This window comes from Schistocerca nitens, chromosome 4 (genome assembly GCF_023898315.1).
Source record: "Schistocerca nitens isolate TAMUIC-IGC-003100 chromosome 4, iqSchNite1.1, whole genome shotgun sequence".
Classification (NCBI taxonomy): Eukaryota; Metazoa; Arthropoda; class Insecta; order Orthoptera; family Acrididae; genus Schistocerca; species Schistocerca nitens.
This window is the reverse complement of record NC_064617.1, coordinates 596,415,913-596,441,973: the sequence shown is the minus strand read 5'-3', so window position 1 is coordinate 596,441,973 and position 26,061 is coordinate 596,415,913. Positions and strand designations below refer to the sequence as shown.

General features: G+C 42.6%; 1 protein-coding gene across 5 annotated transcripts in view; it reads right to left on the bottom strand.

The window, feature by feature from the left end:
* Positions 1-26,061, bottom strand: part of LOC126253375 (juvenile hormone esterase-like) — a 295,839-nt gene that overhangs the window by 18,927 nt on the left and 250,851 nt on the right. Inside the window, exons 8-10 of one of the 5 annotated variants that reach the window (XM_049954659.1) lie at positions 23,862-24,025; positions 17,449-17,590; positions 3,730-3,865 (exon numbers count right to left, since the gene is read on the bottom strand). The exons of 1 other annotated variant lie outside the window; for it this stretch is intronic. In XM_049954659.1, coding sequence (XP_049810616.1) covers positions 3,730-3,865; positions 17,449-17,590; positions 23,862-24,025 — 442 coding nt within the window. Of the gene's footprint in view, positions 1-3,729; positions 3,866-17,108; positions 17,201-17,448; positions 17,591-23,861; positions 24,026-26,061 lie in introns of all 5 variants that reach the window. 3 more of the 5 variants (XM_049954660.1, XM_049954656.1, XM_049954657.1) reach the window with 3 other exon arrangements.

Sequence of the window (26,061 nt, the reverse complement as noted above, 5' to 3'; positions counted from 1 at the left end):
AAGTGAAATGCTTTGCGTATAGATATCTTAGTTATTACGCTTATTGTTGTGATGAAGAAAGTACTGTGCTGTAACGTATTGTTGTGCTACGGAAAAGGCTGCCTCGGGTGAGGAATGTTAAAATTTTTTTTTCAAGGTTAGCGTCTGTGTTATTTTTCTCGGAGCCAGCGGGCGCACGCGGCTGCCTGCTGTGCGAGTCATTGTCTGTTTCTTTGCTGGCGCGCGTCGTTATTCGGATTAGGAGACCGAACTTCTACAAATTCGCCTTGCCAAGAGGGCCCAGCTCTGTTTGAATCCCGCCAGTTCTGATGCAATTCAGGTCTGTCGTTACGATCACATCGTCTGTCGTCATGTCGGTAGTTTCTGTGGTTTCTTTCTTGTCGGTTAAGTGGTGGAGAATTTCTCCCTGAATCGTAACTGCGCGCTGGACCGTTGCGTCTAAAGTTATTCTGTCCCTCGTAATAATAATTGTTTTGGTTCCCATATTGTCTGTTTCTCTGATTGTCTCTGTAATAGTCATTACCGCGGAGAGGTGATCTTTCCCTGTAATTATTACTACTCTGCCAACGGTTGTCATACGGGTGGTGTCTGTTTCGGTCACGATTTGTGTTGTGAGAATAGCCTTGTCGCGTCCAGTTATTATTTCTTTCATCGCGGAATTGCGACGGATGTGATCTGTAATTGTTGTGCTCGTGCGTTCCGCGATTGTCAGTGTCAATTTCCAGTTCTTGTAAGAGTCCTTGAAATGCTTCAATGTCGTCTTTGCAACGTCCTGCCAAAATAATGTGTCGCAAATGTTCAGGCAGTTTGATTAAGCAAATGCGGATGAGTTCTGAGGGGCTGTATGGGTTTGACAGGTACTGATTCTTGTGCAACATGTCTTCAAAATATTTCACAAGACTGGAGAATTCAGATTGTTCGAAATGTTTCATCATTATGATGCCATGTTTTACTCGGTCTTGTGTGGCTTGAGACCAATATGCTGAGAGGAAGGCATGGTAAAATTCTCCTTCACTATGACAATCGTGAATGACCGATCGCATTCTTACAGCTGGTTCATTCTCTAAATAGCCACACATAAATTCTAATCTGTGTTCTAACGACCAGTTGGGAGGAAAACAATGAGAGAATTGATGGAGCCATGCTTGTGGATGAATGTCGTTGGCAGAATTTTTAAACGTTTTGAATTTACGTGTAGTAATGAACAGCTTATAGTCAAAGTCATCATGTCGGCGAGTCGCATATCGGTCATTGTTACGTCGTACCGGCGGTTCCACTTCAAAATTCGGTGCGCCTTGCCAATTTCTGTCATAATTTCCGAAGTGTCCTGTGTTATTATTTTTTGGCTGTTCCATATTTCTAAGTCCCTCTTCCCGTATTGGGGCGCGAGTTTCCTCTGAAATACGTAATTCTTGTATTACCTGTGTCAGCTGATCTTGTACTTCGCGGATTTCTCTTTGGTGTTGCGTGTTAATTTGATTCAGATTTTGTTTCAGTTTCCTAATTTGTTCGCTCTCTTCTGTGTCATTAAAGACTACCGGTTTTGTGTCATTCAGATTATCATCTACCTTCGTAGATAAGTTAGTGAACTGATCCGAAAGTTCGGCTACTTTCTCCGATAGTGAACACATTTCCTCAGTGTGTTTTTCTGAACCAAGTTTCAGAGTGTCCATTTGTGTTGAAATCGAATCTACTGTGTCCTTCAAGTTTTCCTGAGTTTTTGCAAGTTGCGTAACCGAATCGGTAGATGCAACTGAGTCAAATTTAGCTTGTAAGGTCTCATGATTTTCATGAACAGTAGTTTGCAGTTCTTTTATGGCTGCTTCGTGATTCTGTAGTACATTTTCATGACGCGAAAAAATAGGTTGGAAATGCTCACAAATTTGTGTTTTTACGTCGTTACAGACTGTTTGACATTTCGATTCGATTTCATGTAACTCAGTAGTCAAATCTTCACGTGTTTGTTCAAGTGTGGTGTCTAACTTTTTAAGATTTTGTTCCACTGTGTCTAACTTTTGAAGATTTTGTTCCATTGTGTCTAACTGTTGCTGTGTTTGTCTCTGGTATTGTTCCATTGTGTCTAACTGTTGCTGTGTTTGTCTCTGGTATTGTTCCATTGTGTCTAACTGTTGCTGTGTTTGTCTCTGGTATTGTTCCATTGTGTCTAATTTTTCAAGCTTTTGTTGTGTTTGTCCCATTTGTTGTATTAATTGTAATAACAATGCACTGGTGTCTGGAACATGTTCCTCAGTGCTTTTCGGCAGTGAATTTGCACCGGAAACATTCACATTTTGACAAGCAGAAAATGTGTCTTGACTTATTTGAGAAAACGGTGAGGATCCAAAACCTGAATCTACAGTATTTGCGAGATCGTGTCGTGTCATTTCGGATTCCTGAGCCGAGCTATTGCCGACCGATCGATCGATAATGCTTCCCTCTTCACTAATTGTTTCACTGTCCACGCCATTGTTTGCAACCCGCTCCATTTCCCTATGCGCAATTACCAAATTACTACTTTTAACATTAGTTAATTCATTATTCTGCGGCGCTAACATACTGCTTTCGTCTTCACTGTCATTTCTCAATTTAGTTTGGAGCCTAGTATTACGTTTTTCACACGCCATTATTGTCACAATATTTCACACGACAACACAGAAAAACACAATTTGAAGAGCAAAAATAAGAGAACACATTAACATAACACTGAAAATAATATCTAGTTAATTGCAGCTGCGAAATACTTGGTGCAAATCTACATGCATGCCACAACTATTTTACTATACAACAATGAAAAACTACAACTACAAAGGAGATTCTCTCTAGAATTACGCGCTAGCAATAAACAAAATCTACACTAATTACACAAACTACAAGAAAAAATCAAAAGATTCCAGTGAGGTATCCTCGGCTAAGGGTCGACATATGAAACGTCCCCTTTTAACAATTTTATACAACTGTGCTTCTTTAAACAATTATACAGGACTGTGCTTAACCTGACACACAATATTTTTTAGCGCAACGCAATCTGACTTTCAACACACAATATTTTGTTAGCGCAACGCAATCTGACTTTCAAAATTCTCTACAAGAGAATGGCCCTGACTAACATTAACCTATACGTCTCACAAATCACTTACCTCACCAAAAATCTTCGCTGCTCAAGCTACTGCAATACAGCGAGCGCCACTACTGCCAGCTAAATAAAAGATTCAAACTATGGAAGGCACTAACTACTGATAGGGATAGTTAGCAAATGAAAGATATTAATAGAGAACAAACAATGTATTTACCTTGATATCATGACAAATTACAAAACTCCGCCATCTCTCTCCCCACATCCATCACTGCTGGCGGCTCACCTCCAACTGACCAGCGCTACGCGCTGTTCACAGCCAGCTGCCTAACACTACAATGGTTGAGTATTACAACAATGCAAAGCAGCCACAGACTGCACACGGCACAGCCGGTGATTTTCATACTGAGGTGGCGTTATCAATAAAAAAACCTAAACAGCCTACTTACACAGTCTTACATCATTAAAATCCAGGTAATCCTCGTATATTCCGAGACCAAGTCTCTATACCTTTGCCAGCTACGTGCTCTCCCATTCTGACCCAAGTAAATCTTTCACTTCCATCGGCCCTCATTTGTACGTCGTAGTCAGTCCGGTTTCTTTTGAGGAAACGTATTTTCTACTAAACGTTACATTAAGTCATAACGATTACTTACCCAGTTTTTGCAAAATTCGTCCAGAGTTTGGTCATGGCCTTTACTACTTCCATATCCTTCGCTGGCCTCTCGCCAGGTATTGTATAATAAGAGTTGTTCGAAAAGAGGTACAGCAAATCATCTCCATGAGCAACACCTGCAACATTTGTGCACCAGCTTGTCACAACTCTTCAGTGTTCGAAAAGGAACAGAATTTATTTCCATAAAAATGCATATAAGTAGGCTATACAATTGGCATCTGCAAGTGATGTAAGGAATTTCTATGTTTTCACAATGTTTCAGACGTTCTTCGCATAATTTGAACCTATAACAAAACGTGTGTGACCTTTTCCTTACTTTATCATTGAAATTGGCAGTAACGGGAAGGATGCCTATTTCACAGATGGAATTCATATGTTAGCATATGCAGATGCATCATGATATTTGTGGAGTCTGAGGCCTAGCTGGTGGAGACACTGTTGACCCAGATTACAATGTAAGCATACGGGAATCAGAAGTCGCAAGAAAGCGATTATGGTGCCTTGCAGAGAAGCATTGGAGAACGCTCCACTGGAAGGTCGAGTTCGAGATTTTCCAGGGTGTGAGATATACAAGAACGATAAAAATCTAAATTTGGAAGTCAAACAATGGATTATAAACGCATCAAAATTTCTTTCAGTGTGAAACAGATTGTGCTCTCACACAATAACACCAGAAAAACATCAAAAACAGCATCTGATGCAATAACGGTTACAACGATGCTGCAAGGAACAATCCTTGGTTACCAAAACATTTCAGCGTAACATCTTGAAGACTGAAAGAGAACGCATGGCCAAGAACTATCGGATGTGATACGAGAACCTAAAACAAAAAGTCTTCGATGAGCTCGTCAAAGGACTCTCATGCTTGAGAAACTTCAACCAGACCTGTCAAGACAGAAAAGTTTTGTAGAATGCGGAAGGGATGGTTGGATTAAGTCATAAAAGTCTTTTAAGGCTGTGCGGGGTCTGAGTTGATTTAACGGAAAAATACAGTATCACAGGAAGCACACTGTGAAGTCGATACACTATCTTCACGGTCGATAAACATCATTTCTTAATTATGTTCGCAGTGAGGAGAAAATGTAGCAAGTTTACGCAAACATGTTTGTACATTTGACCACAGTAATATTTCATAGCTAGTTGTTCTGAATTACAGCAAGAAAGTTACTGACTCAAATATTTTGCGAAGAGCTGCTATAGCAATTGGGCACACCTGCTCTGTTTACTATTGTACCGACCGCTCTGCTACCTCGGGCGCCGTTAACCACATTTTAAACGTTTATACATTAAGCGAAAATTTAGTAAATCAGAGTCTGTTTGTTATGTACCACTTGTTTCATCTTTTAATGTAAATACAATGAAGATCATCAGTTTATTCAGAATGTTGTAACTTTTTACATCTTCGCATGATGAACAAACGAGCGGACACACGATCTGGTTTCCAGCGTGGGCAAGCAAGTAGGTAACGACCTAGTCGAAACGCAGCGTTGGTCCTTAGTAGTAGTTGTTGAATCGTGGAGAGAGGGTGTTACATCGTGGCGGAATGAGCAGCTTGAATAGTAGATGTGCCGCACAGACATTTTTATTTGAGTTGTTCCATGGATTGTAACCTGAGCATGAAAAATGATTTTTAAGATGATAGTATAAAGAGACTGCACTTCGGGAAAGGTAACTTATTTTGAGTTTGTTAGCTGCAAGCGCGAATTCAATAATTATTGTGTGCAGTAATACGTACATGTTGGTAATTCGGGAGAACTATCAATCGTGTCTTCAGTTTTCTAATTAGTCTACCCTTATTTAAATTATTTAAATAGTAGGCCTGTTGTGTTAGGAATCCAATACCACAAATTTTTGTAATAAAAATGTTTTTTTGAAATCTGGATCATGTTATATGACAATGCGGAGAGAGCCAATGCTGATTGTTCATTTTAGTTTGAGCTTAAAGGACTGAATATAATTTCAAAATACTTCCTTTTCTCATTTACAAATATTTCCAAAATAAATTCCCACTGTTCAAAGAAAAATATGGTTTGGTACAATTTACAGTAATTAATAATTTCAAAAAGACAATCAGAAACTAATTTGCTAAAGCAGGACCTTAAAAGAAATGAGATAAGAAGGCAAACAGCGGAGCAGTGATTTATTTCAGCTCATCATCTATGCAGCCAGAGCATAGTCAAGGAATCGTTTTCAATTAGTGAAATTTCATGTAAATTCAACAGATGCGATTTTTTAATAGGGCTTACTTAAATTACGTAACAGTTAATCATTCTGAGTATTCTTCTGAATCACTCTTTTAAGTAATCTAATTTACAGTCGATCAGATGCATTTCCAGATTACTTAAAATAACGTTCCTAAAAAGTATCCTGCATAAATAGTTTCATGTTTCAAAATAGGGTAACTATGCCGATTCTAGAGCTGCAACTGTAATCGGAATTTAGAAGTCAGACAATTTTCAGATTTGTTCGCGCGAAGTTCAAAAATGGTTCGCCGGCCGAAGTGGCCGTGCGGTTAAAGGCGCTGCAGTCTGGAACCGCAAGACCGCTACGGTCGCAGGTTCGAATCCTGCCTCGGGCATGGATGTTTGTGATGTCCTTAGGTTAGTTAGGTTTAACTAGTTCTAAGTTCTAGGGGACTAATGACCTCAGCAGTTGAGTCCCATAGTGCTCAGAGCCATTTGAACCATTTGAGCCAAAAATGGTTCAAATGGCTATGAGCACTATGCGACTTAACTTCTGAGGTCATCAGTCGCCTAGAACTTAGAACTAAATAAACCTAACTAACCTAAGGATATCACACACATCCATGCCCGAGGTAGGATTCTAACCTGCGACCGTAGCGGTCGCTCGGCTCCAGACTGTAGTGCCTAGAACCGCACGGCCACTCCGGCCGGCCAGCGCGAAGTTCAGTTACGCGCAGTTTCAGAGTACAACTTACAACAAACACACAACGTTCACCTTCAGTTGCGCACGACTGCTGTAACCGTTTGCTGAACTTTAGTGATTACTTTTCATTCCTTGTCTCTTTGTATGTCGTGTTACTTTAAACGACCGGCTATCTGAATCTGACGAAGAACGAGCACAGAAAAGTGGCTAGGCTACTACGATCCTGGAAAACGTACTGAGGACTGCACGTTAACTGAGAACGCTGGAACGTGTAGAACATAGAACGGTACTGCTGTTGCTGCCACAACCATACTGCACGTTAAGCGATGATGATGCAAAGTCAGCCGGTTCGATATCCCTAATGCACTCGACTGTAAAATGCTACTACTGTTCCGGTTCAGCTACAGATTTGTTTTGACTTTTTATTCTCCGCCCCAAAGTGTAGAGCGGCCTCTCTTGAGAAAACTCCTGACTGTGGCAGTCCTCGCAGATAAACCAAAGACTGCCATATATTGGCAGAACGTATAAAAAATGCAACAGGCCTACTAAAGTGACTTCCTACACTGTGCTTGTCCGTCCTCATCTGGAGTACTGTTGCGCGGTGTGGAATCCACATCGTATAGGACTAAAGGAGAACTTCAAAAAACAAAAAAGTTCAAAAATAGGCAGCTCGTTTTGTGTTGTGACGAAATTGCGGAGAGAGTGCCACGGATATGTTACTGAATGGGGGAGGTGGGGTGGGGGGGGGGGGCGGCAGTCTTTAAAACAATGGTGTTTTTCGTTGCGGCAGGGTTTTGTCATGAAATCACAAACTTTCTCCTCTGAATACGAAAATATTTTGATGACGCCCACCTACGTAGGGAGAAACAATCATCATATTTTAAAAAATCTGAGCTCATCCGCGAATACTGAAATTTTAGTTTCCCCCCGTGCTGTTTGTGAGTGGAACGGTAGAGAAATAGCAGGCACTTATTTGTAAATAAGAGAGTAGTCAGGTAGATGTAGATGAATCTCGATACCGCACGATCGATTCTTTCTCAGTGTTTACTGAAAACGTCTAAATAGGTATACTGCATACGTCGAGCCAGTCATCTGCTTTACTTCGTTACGCACATACATACTCGAACATCCACTGGCGAGTAGACATACGGTCCTATAATGAAACTAAAGAACTCCAACTTCCGTTCAAGGTTCCCGAGAAGTTTACTCTCGTTGCAAAGCAATTGTCGGAACTGGAAACCCTCAGGTGGAGCCCCTTGGTCCTTAATCAGCTCGCCTGGTATCTGGCTCAAAATACGCCGCCTTTACAGTGGGTTTTCTTTTTTTCTTTTTGTAGTGCACTTCATCAAAAATAGTACTGAAGCGATAAATCTGATTACGTTATAACAAATATGTCTGACAATGTCTGGCAAGGCTGCGGGCAGAGGGGTGTTTGGTGCTCGGATCCTATTTGAGCTAGGAACATGGGATTAAAATGTTTCGGTTTAGCGCATACCAGCGGCCATTTGTATAGACATCAGACCATCTGTCTTATTTTAGCTGTGTTGTAGTACGTTAAGCAAGGTTCGAACGGCGAACCGTAGCTGGCGCCCGCACAAATTGTGCGAATCCTTTAATTCATTTCGCAAAAGATTTTAAACAGGCCGAAATTGGTGTTCAGCTAATAGCACCATTTGTATATACACCGTCCGCATTTTTCGTGCGAAAACAGTAACCCCCGTTCGGATTTTACGTGCGAAAGCAGCAGTCACCCTTAAATAACTGCGGACTGGAGCTAGACTGATGGTTCAAGTTTGGTCACCAGTGTATCGCACTTTTGTCTGAAATAATTTTCGACCACTTGAAAAATGTTGATTCGTTTTGATTTTATATGCAAAAAAATGCGTTTCTGGGGCTTTTTGAAGCGGGCCTCTTTGATACATTAAACTTGAACGAATCGGTTTAAACTTTGCAAAAAGACAGATAAATGGATAAAGTCGAAACGAATTTTTTTATCCGAGAGTAATCTTTATCCGTTGTCGAGATACAATGGGTTAACGTCTAACTAAATGCAGCAACTAAATTTCGTTCTAACGTTACGTGAATGCGTGGAAACGGTTTAAAGTGAATTAGATAAATAAAAAATACAATATTACGATAAAATTGAAAACTTGCTTTCAAAAAGCGCGGTGGACATCTGCAGTGTGCTGGTCCGATTGAGGACTGTGTGCGTTGAGGATGCGCCGCCGCCCGGCACTCGGCGCCGCGACGCCGTCTGCTGCTCGGTCGCCCCGGCGGTTCTCGCTGGTGGTTTGTATCGCAGCTGTGCGGACGTGTTGGCGCGTGCGCTGTGCTGGGAGTGTTCGCTTCGACACCCAAGTGGGCTAGCGTTGGAGCTGCCCGGTCACCCTTGGTGGCCGTGTGTTCTCTCCCGCCGGTGACGCCACGACAGCATGCTCCCGGGCCTCTGTCGGCAGCGGCAAGCTCAGTTGGGAGCACGGGTGGTCGCACTGAAAGCGTCTACTCGCCTGACTCTGGGCGATTGCGCCTCTCTCGAACCCGGCCAAGTACTTAGGAAGGCGCTGCGCGCCGCCGGTACCTGAGAGGGTTTCGAGGTGTATCGTGCAGGGGAGCTCTGCCTCTTCCTGTTTGCAGAGTAATTGGGCGGACGCTAGCTTCATCACGATTTTACGTGCAGAAAACACGTTTCTTGTTTGTGTCTTTTTTTTTCTTTTTTTCTTACGCGCGCCACTTCTATGTTTCAAACTTGTGCGAATCAGTTCAAATTTTGTAAGACTACAGACATATACATGTAATTAATCGTCGTCCTGTTTTGTGAAACCCTTATCCGCAACATGGTTCAAAAGATAATAAAAGAATGTATACCGGGTCTATCGTAGACCGAGTCAACAACAATCTGCATCCGGCGCCAAGCTATGTCGGTCTAACGTCAAAATTATGATAGAATGAAAGTTGGGAACCAGAATGAAAAATGCTCCTACTGTAGCACTAAAAAGGCGAATATGTTTCTGGGCAGAGTTAGCGATGTAAAAGAAGGGAGCTAGCTTTGATTTAAATGTCTTTGAAGCTACCAAATAAGTCCGTCTCTTATACCGGGTGATCAAAAAGTCAGTATAAATTTGAAAACCTAATAAACCACGGAATAATGTAGATAGAGAGGTAAAAATTGACATACATGCTTGGAAAGACATGGGGTTTTATTAGAACCAAAAAAAAACCAAAGTAATGCTAGACGCATGAAAGATCTCTTGCGCGCGTCGTTTGGTGATGATCGTGTGCTCAGCCGCCACTTTCGTCATGCTTGGCCTCCCAGGTCCCCAGACCTCAGTCCTTGCGATTACTGGCTTTGGGGTTACCTGAAGTCGCAAGTGTATCGTGATCGACCGACATCTCTAGGGATGCTGAAAGACAACATCCGACGGCAATGTCTCACCATAACTCCGTACATGCTTTACAGTGCTGTTCACAATATTATTCCTCGACTACAGCTATTGTTGAGGAATGATGGTGGACATACTGAGCATTTGCTTTGTCTTACTTTGTTATGATAATTATTGCTATTCTGATCAGATGAAGCGCCATCTGTCGGACATTTTTTGAAATTTTGTATTTCTTTGGTTCTAATAAAAACCCATGTCATTCCAAGCATGTGTGTCAATTTGTACCTCTCTATCTACATTATTCCGTGATTTATTCAGTTTTCAAATTTATACTGACTTTTTGATCACCCGGTATTTCTAACTCCGCCCGGGACATATTGGCCTTTATTGTACTATAACAGAAGCATTTTTCATTCTGTTACTTAAGAAATAAAAAACTCATGCTTTAAATGACACTGCTTTGAGATGTTACCACCTGTTGTCAGCTTGGAAGACATGACTGTTCACAACGTGCTCATCGAGAAGATGGCCAACACTTGGCCACTATAATATTGAAATAAATACCCTGGTTCATGTTGACAGTGACTTGAAAGAACGGACCATAACCATTGTACGTGAATCACTTTCAGTACATCATAGAACCCCCCGCGCACTGTGGGAAAAGTGCCTCATTCGGCAGTCGATCTATTCGACGTCTTGCATCATTTAAAAAGAGATAACATTGCGACCAGTCTGTCACACTATACGTCTCAAATCAGCTACTAGTCAGTTTCTGTGTTTCTTTGTCCACTGAATACGTGCAACTGTATGTGTCACTGTGAGCCTTTCGCGAGGTATCCATCTTCGTACTCTCACTGAACGCATTTCCTACAGCAATGTTCGCTTGGAGCCTGCTTGCGATGGAACTGCATTTACTGACAGCCTCAACTCCTGTCCCATATTCGAAGAAGAAGAGTATATTTGGGCCGCAAATAATATATTTAACACTAAAAGTGGCCACCGAGAAAAAAAGAACAGGATGGACCAACGAGAGGATAGTGTCGCCTGGCAGCAGTTTCACATTGAAACTATTCAATTTATCATAGCTTTACATAAATTGAATTTTGTTTTTTTTTCAGTCGTGTGATAGAAACTTCCTTGGGACGTACGCAGCCTACCGGCCGCGGGTTAGACACCCCTTATCTACAGTGCTTTACAGTAATCACTGCACTCAGTCGGTCATAAATACAGTCGGACATTAAAGTCTACACACATCGTAAAAATAACAATTGAAGTCAAAATCAATCAAGAAAATATTATGTATTCACTTTCTGTGACATAAACAGACATGTTAAGAACTGAAAAACAACATATACACTGCATAATTATTAATAATTACATATACTGACATCTTGAGCATACAAATGAAACAGCGGTCAGGTACGAAAGTAAACATACACTGTGATGTTCTTCACTTTCAGGCCCAATTTAATATTTTGTATTGCCACCTTACGCTTCGATCACAGCTTCCAAACGTCGAGGCATAGTTTCCAAAACTGTGTGTGAAATCTTATGGGACTTAACTGCTAAGTTCATCAGTCCCTAAGCTTACACACTAATTAACCTAAACTATCCTAAGGACAAACACACACACCCGTGCCCGAGGGAGGACTCGAACCTCCGCCGGGACCAGCCGCACAGTCCATGACTGCAGCGCCCTAGACCGCTCGGCTCGGCTAATCCCGCGCGGCTCATAGATTCCACCAATCTTTTTGTGTACGCAGGTGAAAAGTTGCTTTTAAATCATCTTTGCTTTTGATGTTGTATTTTTTTATCATATGCTTTAGTTCTCCCCAAATACACTCCAGGAAATTGAAATAAGAACACCGTGAATTCATTGTCCCAGGAAGGGGAAACTTTATTGACACATTCCTGGGGTGAGATACATCACATGATCACACTGACAGAACCACAGGCACATAGACACAGGCAACAGAGCATGCACAATGTCGGCACTAGTACAGTGTATATCCACCTTTCGCAGCAATGCAGGCTGCTATTCTCCCATGGAGACGATCGTAGAGATGCTGGATGTAGTCCTGTGGAACGGCTTGCCATGCCATTTCCACCTGGCGCCTCAGTTGGACCAGCGTTCGTGCTGGACGTGCAGACCGCGTGAGACGACGCTTCATCCAGTCCCAAACATGCTCAATGGGGGACAGATCCGGAGATCTTGCTGGCCAGGGTAGTTGACTTACACCTTCTAGAGCACGTTGGGTGGCACGGGATGCATGCGGACGTGCATTGTCCTGTTGGAACAGCAAGTTCCCTTGCCGGTCTAGGAATGGTAGAACGATGGGTTCGATGACGGTTTGGATGTACCGTGCACTATTCAGTGTCCCCTCGACGATCACCAGTGGTGTACGGCCAGTGTAGGAGATCGCTCCCCACACCATGATGCCGGGTGTTGGCCCTGTGTGCCTCGGTCGTATGCAGTCCTGATTGTGGCGCTCACCTGCACGGCGCCAAACACGCATACGACCATCATTGGCACCAAGGCAGAAGCGACTCTCATCGCTGAAGACGACACGTCTCCATTCGTCCCTCCATTCACGCCTGTCGCGACACCACTGGAGGCGGGCTGCACGATGTTGGGGCGTGAGCGGAAGACGGCCTAACGGTGTGCGGGACCGTAGCCCAGCTTCATGGAGACGGTTGCGAATGGTCCTCGCCGATACCCCAGGAGCAACAGTGTCCCTAATTTGCTGGGAAGTGGCGGTGCGGTCCCCTACGGCACTGCGTAGGATCCTACGGTCTTGGCGTGCATCCGTGCGTCGCTGCGGTCCGGTCCCAGGTCGACGGGCACGTGCACCTTCCGCCGACCACATCGATGTACCGTGGAGACCTCAGGCCCCACGTGTTGAGCAATTCGGCGGTACGTCCACCCGGCCTCCCGCATGCCCACTATACGCCCTCGCTCAAAGTCCGTCAACTGCACATACGGTTCACGTCCACGCTGTCGCGGCATGCTACCAGAGTTAAAGACTGCGATGGAGCTCCGTATGCCACGGCAAACTGGCTGACACTGACGGCGGCGGTGCACAAATGCTGCGCAGCTAGCGCCATTCGACGGCCAACACCGCGGTTCCTGGTGTGTCCGCTGTGCCGTGCGTGTGATCATTGCTTGTACAGCCCTCTCGCAGTGTCCGGAGCAAGTATGGTGGGTCTGACACACCGGTGTCAATGTGTTCTTTTTTCCATTTCCAGGAGTGTATGTTCAATTGGGTTAATGTCTGGTGGCTGGGGAGGCGAATGCAACTGATTTGGTACATTGTAAAGTAGCCATTCTTTTAAGACAATGGCCGTATGCTTGGGGTCATTATCTTGCTGAAACACCAAGTCTGTTCTTAGTCCCAGTTTCTCAGCAGACTGCTTCAGATTCTCCTTTACGATGGTGAGATACATCCATTTATCAATAATACGTTCAATAAATACTAAATTCCCAACTCCAGCTCCAGACATGCAACACCACAAAAGGATGTTTCCACCACTATACTTCACTGATGGGACAAGATTTCTCTTCTTCCAACTTTCATTCCTTCTTTGCCAAACCTTTTGCTGCCCATCACACTGGAAGACGTTAAACTTACTGTCATCCGTAAAAAGTACTGTATTCAAAAATGTGGAATTCTAGGCGCTGCTGTTCATTTGCCCTGCTTATGAACGGTTTCTTCCTTGCTGTTCTACTTTCAAATCCATGATTGTGCAGCTGTCTTCGTACTGTTATTGGATGAACACTATTTCCACTAGTATTTGCGACATCTAATGCCAACTCCGTGGCTGTAATTCTGGGATCCTCATTTACTTTTATAATGACATGTCGGCGTTCCCTGTTAGGTAATTTTGGTGGTCGACATCATCTAGCTTTGTTTTCTACACTTCCTCGATCCTTGTAATTCCTTATTTCGATTTGGACACTTGCATAGCTCCTAAAAATTTCCCTAATTTTCAGCAGTGAAAAACCCTTTTTACTGAGCTCAATAATATTTTTCCTCACCTCCACTGGTATTTCGGTTCTTTTTGAATCCATATTACGCGATCTAATTATGTATTGCAATACACGTCTATTATATCAACAAACCATACCACATGCATTGTGTTCACTGCAACGTCTCTCTTGCAACTAACGACAGACTCGAAGTGTGTGTTGACTTCTGTACCGCAGTAAACAAACTCTGTTGCATCTATCCGGCTTGCAGTGTACGATACCGGTCTGAACACCTTGGTTTATTTTATTGTGGACGTGGATGCAGGCACAGAGTTGCACGTCTACGTCTGTGCATCCAGGCTGTACGCAAAATGCTACAAAATGGGTATGTATGTAGACTTTTGTGTCCGACTGTATTTTGGCGCAGGTTCGAATCCTGTCTCGGGCATGGATGTGTGTGATGTTGTTAGGTTAGTTAGGTTTAAGCAGTTCTAAGTCTAGGGGACTGATGACCTCAGATGTTAAGACCCATAGTGCTTACAGCCATTTGAACCATTTTTTGAACAGCTTGACAGTCAAGCAGAGTCGAAAGGGGAACAAGTTGGTAACGTAGGTTCGTAGTTGTCCGTGCGCGCTATGTGGCTCTGGTGTCAAGAACCTGGCGAATCCCTAGTAAACACGTCACACGTTCCCTGGCAACGTGGAGTAGTGAATTCCGTTTGCTGGACCTTAAAATCTGTGTCACTTCTCGGTGCACACTCTCCATTGCTTAAAATAAACACGCCACAGAGAGAACTAAAACACTCTTTGCATAGAGTCACAGAAATTGCATCTCAGGACGCAATTGACACTTGTGGTTGGTACCTGTGATGACAGCGTCCGTAACAGAAGACATGAGCTGACCCATCTAAATTAGTTACTGCTGTGATAACTGGCCAGCAAACTACTAGGTAATAGGTCTCAGTCAATCTCTTATCTGATACTGGGGTAATATATCGTGGCCAGTCCAATCAATAAATAATTTATAAGTTAAAAGAAAAACAGTACATTTTGGTGACTGTTTAATGCTATCACAAAAGTCTTTTTTTATCAAGAACCGATTTGGAAATTTGCTGTCGGTCAGTGGCACTAGGAGAGATACTTTGTTGCTTATAAAAATATGAAACGTATAGGTGCAGGAAATAGACATATACATTGACGGGAAAAAATCTCAACACCAAAATTTGAATAATATAGAGTAACAAAATTTCGGGAATACATTTGCCTAGGCAACGTATTGAAGTGATTAACATTGTAAGATCACAGGTTAAAATAATCACGAGATAAGCCACTGCAAATGGGAAATGCTGGTATATCAATAACCGGTGTAGCCGCCAGAATATTGAATGCAAGCGCGCAAACGTACATGAATTGTGCTTTACAGGTGGGGGACGTCGGTTTGTGGGATGGAGTTCAAAGCCTGTTGCACTTGGTTTGTCAATACAGGGGCAATTAATGCTGGTTGGAGAAGAGGTTGGAGTTGTCGTCCGATAATGCCCATATGTGCTCGACTCGATCTGACGATCGTGGACCCCAGGCAACATGTTTACTCTCTCTAGAATGTGTTGAGTTAAAACAGCGATATGTGGGCGAGCTTTATCCTGCTGGAAAACTCCCCTGTAATTCTGTTCGTGAATGGCAGCACAACAGGTCGAATTTCCAGACTGATGTACCAACCTGCAGTCAGGTACGTGAGATAACTGCGAAAGTGCTCCTACTGTCGTACGAAATCTCATCCCAGACCAGACCGTAACTCCAGGTGTAGGTCCAGTGTGTGTAGCACGCAAACAGGTGGCCTCCTCCTAACCAACACACGACCATCGCTGGCACCTAGGCAGAAACTGCAGAAACACAACAGACCTCCACCCTGCCATTTAGTGAGCTGTCGCTTGACGCCACTGAAGTCGGAAATGGTTGTGTTTTTGGGTCAGTGGAATGCACGTTATAGGGCTTCTGGCTCGGAGCTGTCCCTGAAGCAACCGTTTTGTAACAGTTGATTGTGTCACTGTGGTGCCAAGTGCTGCTCAGATTGCTGCTGCAAATGGAGTACGATGCGCCAGAGCCATAGCCGTACATGATGGTCTTTTCTGTCGGTAGTGTCACGTGGTCGTCCAGGACCCGCCCTTCTTATGACAGTATATTCCCCTGACCATTGCTGCCATCGATCGTGTACAGTGGCTACATTCCAAGTCTTTCTGCTGTATCACAGAAGGAACATCCCGCTTCTTATAACCCTATTACAAGAGCTCTTTCAAACTCAGTGAGCATTCTTGATTAACATCAACTCACCAGTCTCAAAGATCTGACATTCACAACCGTCATAGCGTTATTTGTATTCTCGTAGCTACGCACCTAGCGCTACTCTTTTGCAACTGTAACGAAATTTGAATAAACATATATCTTTCAGGTGCAGAAACACGCCTACCGACTTTCGTTTATGTCGCACAACTCTTCCTTGCTGTTGTGACTTTTTTCCGTTAATTTATTTTCAGGCGTATATAAGGTGAACAAGAACTCCACCGATAAATTTTCACAGGTGGTAGAATGGACCAATAAACGAAAAAAGTTAAGTTAACATGGACTCTAAAGGGCATACTTGTTCGTCTTCGGTACTATGAAGCACATCTCTTCTACTGCAACCTCTTTGCTTTTCATATTGTGGGAGGAGGTAGCATGGACCGGAACAAGAGATAAATGTGAGCTCTAAGTATCGGCTCTAAAATGCACACCTTATGAGGAATGAGCTCTCGTTCAATATGGAGATGTTTCACATTTGCGAACATGAACAAGGGCCTATATCTCTTAAGGTACGCACTTTAAAGCCAATATTTAGTGAACATTTTAGTCCTTATTATATGAAGGCGTGATGTCTGTTCTTTCGGACATGCCGGAAAGAACAGCCACCTCGCACTTGAGCTTCAAGTTCATCGTCGATCCTTTAACTCAGTTATTATTATTATTATTATTATTATTATTACAGAGGGCAGCCAACCCTCTGACCGAACACACTGACCGACCGTACCGTAACTGCGCGGACTATATCAGTACGCCTCAGGCCGATCCACATTCACATCGAGCACCACCTACCAGCAGTCCCTGCCCATTTCCTCCATGTTTGCTCTCTGAGATTCCCAGAGGACGGACGTGTTTGTGCATCCGCACTGAAGATGGTGGATCCACTGCCCACGTCAGAAAAGAACAGACACAACACATTCATATAATCTGATAGGCCTAGGTGGGCAGTGTAATACTTTCTTAAATCTAATTTGTATAGGATAAAAACTTCCAGAATTTCGGAATTATATTTACATTTAACAATATTTGTCGATACGTTAATAGCAAATACAAATAAGATGAAAGTAGAAAAATACAACATAACAGCCTTTAAATCAACTGCAGAATATACAACACTTTGGCCTTATCTTACCTGAGATTTCGTCGCTTCCAGCTAAATCTGTGAAACTGTACTTCCCCTTATACGAAAACAAATAGAAATACACTGGCGCTCTGTCTTTGTATCTTCCGACAGCGTCGACTGCGGGCCAGATGAAAACGGAATCTGAATAGAACTACGAAAAAAAATTCCATTAGACACAACGTTCATTAAAGAAATCAAAATGAAAATTAATCAACCACATGGCTATAGTGAAGAAAAATTTATTACATCAGTTGTAGATGCGTGAAAGCCTTATACGTGTAATGGCGTAAGTAAAACTGTACAAAATGTGGTCGGTTGCTATTTTTTTTCAAATAATGAATTTTTGTATGTATGGACAGAACAATAAATAGAAGGGTTAATAAAGCCGGAAGTACTTTAGAGAAACGAAGATCCTGATATGCCTGATACGAAAAATTTACTGCAGAACAAATGAATGGAGTAAGGAACATACCGAAGTAGATGAGTGAAATGAAAATAAATGAATGTGAGTGGGACATGTAGTAAGGCAGGTATATGTTAGCTAATTAATTAGTTACATGTTCCGTAGATCACTTGAACGATTATTTTATTAAAATGATGTAGAGTGAGTCAGTTTACAGGACTTGGACCACCTATTGATTTGCCCAGATATGTCTATAACATGCACTAAAGACGATATTTTGAAGGTCAATCACAAAGCAACCTACGTTGCTAATTACTGGGAAGGGAAGATATAATAGGTGCATCCGGATAAGGAAGAAGAAGAAGTGTTAGCATAAATGAACAAATTATAATTTTAGTCCGACTCATGCAACTACACTTTAAAAAAAGTTTTCTGGCTAAATAGAAATTCGTCAGTGGAAAAGAACGAGTTGTCCAGGAGAAATGATTTTAAATTAAATTTAAAACTTGCTTCGCTACCTCTCTGACATTTTTTGTTGTCGGCAAATGATCAATAACTTTATGACTGCATCTGTTGTGCAGGAGAGTACATTTTCAGAGAATCACTGAATGCTTTGGAAAATATCATAAATAATTTCTTCTGTAGCATTGCCTTTAATGTGAGTTATTGTAACTCTAGTATCATCTCCAAAAATTAGCAGTTCTGCTTGCAGCATGTTTAGTGGAATGTCAGTGACATATATAAGGAATAGGAGGGGATCCAAAATTGAACCCTGGAGGCTCCATTTGTGATTTGTCCCCAGTCATTAAAATTTTGTACCCTTCCGGCATTCCTTGAACTACCATATTGCAGCGCACTGCAGTATTGCATTTCTCTGCCGATACTGGGCAAGCGGCTTTCGAGTACAACATATGACCTGTACGGGAATTAACAAAATTGATGTACGAATACAGGTCGTAGACGAAAGTTTATGGCTGGCCGTGAGTCGTGCAAGGATAGCTAAATGGTAAGGCGACCGCTCGCGACAAGCGGGAAATACGGATTCGAGTTCCGGTTCGGCACAAATTTTCATCGTCGTCATTCCATTCCAGAGGTTACGGTTGTTCTGATTAGCAATTACGAATACGTTTATTGTATTGCTAGAATTATCCAGCACAACTTTTTGCATTTTGCCTCTTAAGTATGGTTCAAACCAGCTGTCCGTAAAAACGTCAACACGAAAAATTCTAGAGGAGGCCTTTAAGTGGAAGTTGGTGACAAATGGTTTATGTCAATGACTTCAAGGAATATCTAAACTGGAGCGCTCTGTGCAAGCGGACGCTTCTGACATCTTATGCTGCTAAACTACTGATAGTATAATACACAGAGGTACTGGAAAAAAAAAAAACGAACCGCATCTACGTTTATAAAAGTAAACATTTAACCAATTAATTATTTTAAAATGTTATTTGCATTTTTAAAAGGCTTTTGGCTCAAGAGCAACAAATCTAATGCTGGTAGCCCATCTTCGCATTTCAGGATAATGGAATAAAATTATGATTAAAAGGAAGTGCTCTGGCAGCAGGCGACCCTCGGCAATCACCGTGTAACTGAAATAGCTAGTTGCATGCTGGCGGTAGTGGTGGCAGTGGTGTATCGTTGGTATCGTTGTATGTGGACAGCCGCAAAGAACCTGAATGAAAACAAGTCATCTCCATGAGCGAGTGATAACATCATGCCCATGTGTTGGTAAACCTCTCAAGATTTCTTCATATTATTACATCAACATGAAGAGCTCTGCAGCGACTTCCCGCTAGCAAATATGTACTAGGGATTTCCTGTCCGAATCGCTAGATAAAAACAACCGCCACAGGGACAGCCGTATCTAGAGCAGCAATCTACACTAAGGTGACCGAATTCATGGGACACCTCCCAATATCGTATCGGACCTCCTTTTGCACGGCGTGCAGCAACTTGACGTGGCGTGGACTCAACTAATTATTAGCAGACCCTCGCAGAAGTATTGAACCATGCTGTCTCAATAGCCGTCCATAATAGTGATAGTGTTGCCGATGTAGTAAGGTGTGCTCGTAATGGTCTCTCGATTATGTCCCATAAATGTTCGCTCGATTTGTCTAGAATGTTCTTCAAACCAATGGTAGCGAACAACTGCGAATCCAGTGACATTACATCATTGTTTGGGAACATGAAGTCCATCAGTGGCTGCAAATGGTCTCCAAGTAGGCGAATACAACCATTTTCAATCAATGATCGGTTCAGTTGGACCAGAGGACCTAGTTCAGTACATGTAAACACAATCCACATCTTATGGTGCCAACACCAGCCTGCATAGCGCAGTGTTGACAACTTGGGTACATAGATTCGAGGGGTCTGCGGCATACTCGAACAGTACCATCAGCTTTTACCAAATCAAATCGGGACTTTCAGGACCAGATCACAGTTTTCCAGTCGTCTAGGATCCAGCCGATATGGTCACGAGTCCAGGAGAGACGCAGCAGGCGATGTCGTGCTGTTAGCAAAGGCACACGCTTCGGTAGCGCGCTGGACTCACACCGCCGACTTCCTTATCCCTCCTTCCCTGATCCGATTCGACCTACGACCTCGCTGCTGGTCCTCTCCCCCACAACAACGAACCAATCAACCAACTCACGTCTGTCGTCAGCTGCCACAGCAAAACTGGAAATTAGTGGTAAGGTCTTATGGGACCAAACAGCAGAGGTCATCGGTCCCTAAGCCTACACACTATTTAATCTAACTTAAACTAACTTACACTATGGACAACACACACACCCATGCCCGAGGGAGGACTCGAGCCTCCGATGGGGGGAGCCGCACGGACCGTGACATGACGTCCTGATTGCCGTAGCCGATTAATGAATAATTTCACCGCACTGTCCCAACAAATACGTTCATAGTACATTCCACATCGATTTCTGCGGTTATTTCAGGCAGTGTTTGTTGTCTGTTAGTACTGATTACTCTATGCAAATGCTACTGTTCTCAGTCGTTAAGTGTAGGCCGTCGGTCACTGTGGCGCCCTTTGTGACAGGTAATTCCTGAAATGTGGTATTCTCGGCACACTCTTGACACTATGGATCTTGGAATATTGAATTCCCTAGTGATGTCCGAAATGGAATGTCCCGTGCGTCTATCTTCAACTACCGTTCCGTGTTCCAATGTCAGTTCCCGTCGTTAGGCAATAATCACGCCGTAAACATTTTCACGTGAATCACCTGAGTACACAGCTCTGCCAGTGACCGTCTTTTATACATTGTGTAGCGAATACTGCTGTCATCCGTATGTGTGCATTTCGCTATCCCATAACTTTTGCCATCTCATTCAAATGGTTCAAATGGCTCTGAGCACTATGGGACTCAACTTCTGAGGTCATTAGTCCCCTAGAACTTAAAACTAGTTAAACCTAACTAACCTAAGGACATCACACACATCCATGCCCGAGGCAGATTCGAACCTGCGACCGTAGCGGTCTCGCGGTTCCAGACTGCAGCGCCTAGAACCGCATGGCCACTTCGACCGGCGCCACCTCATTGTGTTACAGCGTGCAGAATTCGTGGGAAACTTACTCCCCTACAACACATCGAGCTCGTTACTGGTGGGACACTAAACCCTAGTTTTTTCTGAAAAAATCACTATTACAGAAGAAAAAGTGAAACCAATAGTGCAGACAAGATCGTTTTAGAAAGTATTGCCTTCTAAAACGATGAGTAAATAGAGTTGAGATTACAAACTGGCCGGTTTTGAGCACGAGTACTCGCGTCTGCTCAGGCACGTGCTCGCGAGCAGCTGCAAGGTCGCGGAGTGGGGAGGGAGGGGAGGGAGGGGAAAGGCGCGCGCACGTTTGAATACGGCCGCAGCGTGCCTATTGAATTCGCGCCGACTGTGTAACGTTTAAAGTACTACGATCAGCTCGTAACATTCACTTCGCTGGTTCAGAATCATGTGAAGTCGCCGTTGTGTAACCCCAACCATGCTTTCGCAGTTCAGCCCCCATTGGGAGGAATTGTATCTGTTTACTGAAAAAGATGGTGTTGCAAAATGATTAGTATGTCACAAAACGCTGAATTCTTTTACGAAATTTAATTTGCAGCGACATTATATGTCGTACCACGCAAAAGACTACGGACGTGGAAAATGTGATTGACCAGATCGTGCACAGGAAGTTATTAAACTTAAAAGGAAGCTATCCGAAGAAGATCTGGACGACGAAGAAAAATCAACTGAGGCAGCTCTCAGAGTGGGTTACAAAATTGCTTTGCTTTTAGCAAAATCCCTGCGCCCCTTAACTGATGGCGATTTAATAAAAGAATGTTTGGTAGCTGCAGCGGAACATTTGTGTACATCTCAAGTTGAACAGTTTCTGATTGTGCCATTATCTAACATGACCATTATGCGTCGCATACAGGACATGGCAGACGACGTCCAGAGCCAGTTTGAAAATATCTGTAAAGATTTTATGGCGTATTCTCTAGCTCTGGACGAAAGTGTTGATATCACTGGAACAGCGCAGCTTGCCATATTTATTAGAGGTGTTAATAGAGATCTTCAGGTGAGGGAGGAGCTCCTCGATGTAGTAGCCATGAAGAACACTACAACCGGAGGTGATATTTTAAGTAGTGTTGAAGAAAGTGTTGAAAATATAGGATTGTCGTGGAATTCTTTAGTTTCAGTGTCTACAGATGGTAGAGGCATACACTAAGCTAATAAAATTATGAGGCACGTGAACATTCTCCTTTATTTGTTTCATTTGTCGCAGTAATAATTCGTGAGTGATATCCCTGCAGGTGGCCGCGGATTTACATCGACTGGCGGCAGCTGTTGTGTACCCCACGTGACTCTCCCCACTCTCCGCTCTGGTCCGGTAGTGGGGGTAGCGCGCTCGCGCTGCTCCGTGCTCCCGCCTTGCTGCTCACAGCTTGCTCCGCGAGCACGCATGTTGTGAAGCCCTGGTCTAGAATAATGGTACAAAAAAACATAGTAGAACGCAAACAGCGACAAGAAAACATTCATAACGTAAGTTCGTTTTTTCATTTTTTTTAAGAACTTGTAAATCAGATCAGAGCAAAGAAAAGGCACAGTTACTCAAATATGCCGGCCGCAGTGGCCAAGCGGTTCTAGGCGCTTCAGTCCGGAACCGCGTGACTGCTACGGTCACAGGTTCGAATCTGCCTCGGGCATGGATGTGTGTGATGTCCTTAGGTTAGTTAGGTTTAAGTAGTTCTAAGTTCTAGGGGACTGATCACCTCAAATGTTAAGTCCCATAGTGCTCAGAGCCATTTGAACCATTTTTTACTCAAATATAAGCTGTCTAAGAGAGAGCAGCGCTTAGGTAGTTTTATTAGAGTCGATACAGTCACTGAAATAAAATGAAGATTTTTATTTCACGAATCCTGCCTGAAAACTACTTCTCTGTGAATTTCATATGTACTGGCATAAGTATGTATCTTATTTTAACCAAAACCAGTGCTTAGTCACTTTATTTCTTTTCATTTTACTTTTTACTCTTTTCTCTGAAGTGTTTTTGAGGTTCGTGCATTGCAGAGGTCGATTGTTTTCAGTAAAGTACCAAGTTAATGGGGCAGATGGGTCCCGATTCTATGTATAATGGAGAGGGTTTCCAATTGAAGCATCGATCTTACAATCAAGGGAAGTCAGCCAGACCCAAGAGGTAGAAGTTATTTTTAATTGTGTATTGGACGATACATAAAGACGATAGTATAAATGTCCAGTGTATGCATGTGTATCGTTAAGTTCGTTCCAAAAAGTAAAGATGGCGACTTCCTGAACTCGTCCAGCGTACCTTGCGTTTTCAGCGTATAAACTATACGTACATAATTCAGGAGAACCAAGAGTTGGGGGCAGTGAGAATATTAAGCTAAATATTAAACTCTCATTTGCACCACGCGACAGATGACAAGCAGGAAAATACAACTAAAATAGGAACAAGTACATGGAAATTATATTTAAACATTCAGTTCTGTGTACTGGCTAGGATACGTACTTCAGTGATTTTGTTGTTAGAAAATCCTCTGGAAAAATAAAAGTCGTGTATCTTCTCATTTATGAGGTCAGCTTGCGGCAACAGGTGGTATGGCACAGAAATTGGCAACAACCTTTTGCTGTTCTCTTTCAGTTCGCTTAGCATCGTCTTGTTTGCAATAATTGCTAGAAAGAGAAACATGGTGAAGTAATAATTAATTATTTCGTAACAATTTATAAATATGTTAATAGATTATGGCGTCTTCGTACAACAAAACATTTAATACTGGAAAGCACGTGACACAATAGAAATAGCCGTTTATTGACTTGCATTAGATGAACCAAGTCTTCAAGAATTAGAAACAACTATGAAACAATGGAAAACATAAGAAATTACCAAACTACGTTTTGCCAATGAATGACACAAAAACATTTTAAAAAAGTCCGCTTTCATAACTGTAATAATCCGCCTTCACTGTTTTTATATTATTTGAACTTCAAAATTTTATGCTTTTCGTCTCAAAACGATCATCAGAATCTCTTGAAAACATTAAAATGAGAGGTAATCTTACGGTGCACAAAATGTTACATACATAGAAATAAAAGCAAGATATACCATCTTAACAGACAATTACAGTGTACAGGAGTACTGTTAACGAGGTACTGGTTAGTGACATTGACTGCCTTAAATAAAATCAACTTTGAAAGTAGGGTGGCAGTACTGAAATTACCCCTTCGAATATGGCATCTAAAAGTTTTAAAATTAGACGTAGAGTCAGTCCTATAAAATGAAGAAAATCTATAAAGGAGTAAAATGTATTACGGAGTAATGTGGCAATGAAATCACTTTAAAATATGACACATCATTATAAAAAAAAGCTAAAGATTTCTTTATACTTATGTGAAAGCTAGAGTTACGTAACGTATGGATGATACAACACAATGATGAGTTTATTATTACAATACATAGCAAGAGGTTTAAAACATTAAAACTAAATGGAATTGTAGGACACTGGTAGCATCTCTGGAACCACTACAGATTCCCTCTTTCTTGGTCCGCTCGCGAATGGCGCGTGGGAGGAAAGACCGTCGGTAAGCCCCTGTATTGGCTCTAATTTCTCCAACTTTTACGCCGTGGTCATTTCGCGAAATGTATGTCGGTGGAAGTAATATGTTGTCTGACTCTACTCGGAAGCTGTTCACTCGAAATTTGAATAACAAACCTGTCCGTGATGCACAACGCCCCTCTTGTAACGTCTGTCAGTGGAGTTTGTTGAACATCTCTGTAACGCTCTCGCGCCGACTAAACAATCCCGTGATGAAACGCGCCGCTCTTCGGTGTATTTTCTCCATCTCTGCTATCAGTCCTACATGCTAGGGGTCTCATATTGATGAAAAATCGATCGAATAAGCTGTTTTGAGCTACGTTCTTGGTGGATGGGTTACATTTCCTGAAGGTTCTTCCTCTGAATCTCAGTCTGTCACCTGCTTTTCCTACTAGTTGTTTTGTGTGGTCATTCCACTTAATTTCGCTCTGGATATTTACTCGTAGATACTTTTGCGCACCCCCCTCAGATTTAGTTATAAGTTGGCACAGTGGATAGGCCTTGAAAAACTGAACACAGATCAATCGAGAAAACAGGGAGAAGTTGTGTGGAACCATGAAAAAAATAAACAAAATATACAAACGGAGTAGTCCATGCTGATGATATGCAACATTATGGAGTACTCTCGCTCAGTAGCCCCGTGGTCTTGTGGTTAGCGTGAGCAGCTGTGGTGCGAGAGGTGCTTGGTTCGAATCTTCCCTCGAATGAAAATTTTAATTTTTTATTTTCAGACAATTGTCAAAGTTCAGGCACACACACACACAATCAACTTCGCTCTCCAAAATTCTAGGACATGTTCAGATTTGCTTGGACATAGGCAGGATTTGACGGTCTACACACGGAAAAATTTGAAAACGTTAAAAACGTATGTTTTGACAGAGCACAGGGAAAACTGAGCGACTGTGAAACTGTTGCATTCATTTGTTGCAGTTTATGTGACAAACTCTTATGTTTTCATCACTTTTTTGGGAGTGATTATCACATCCACAAGAAAACATAAATCGTGCAAGGTAGAAGAATCTTTTTACCCATTCGCCAAGTGTACAAGTTAGGTGGGTCGACAACAAATTCCTGTCATGTGACGCACATGCCGTCACCAGTGTCGTATAGAATATA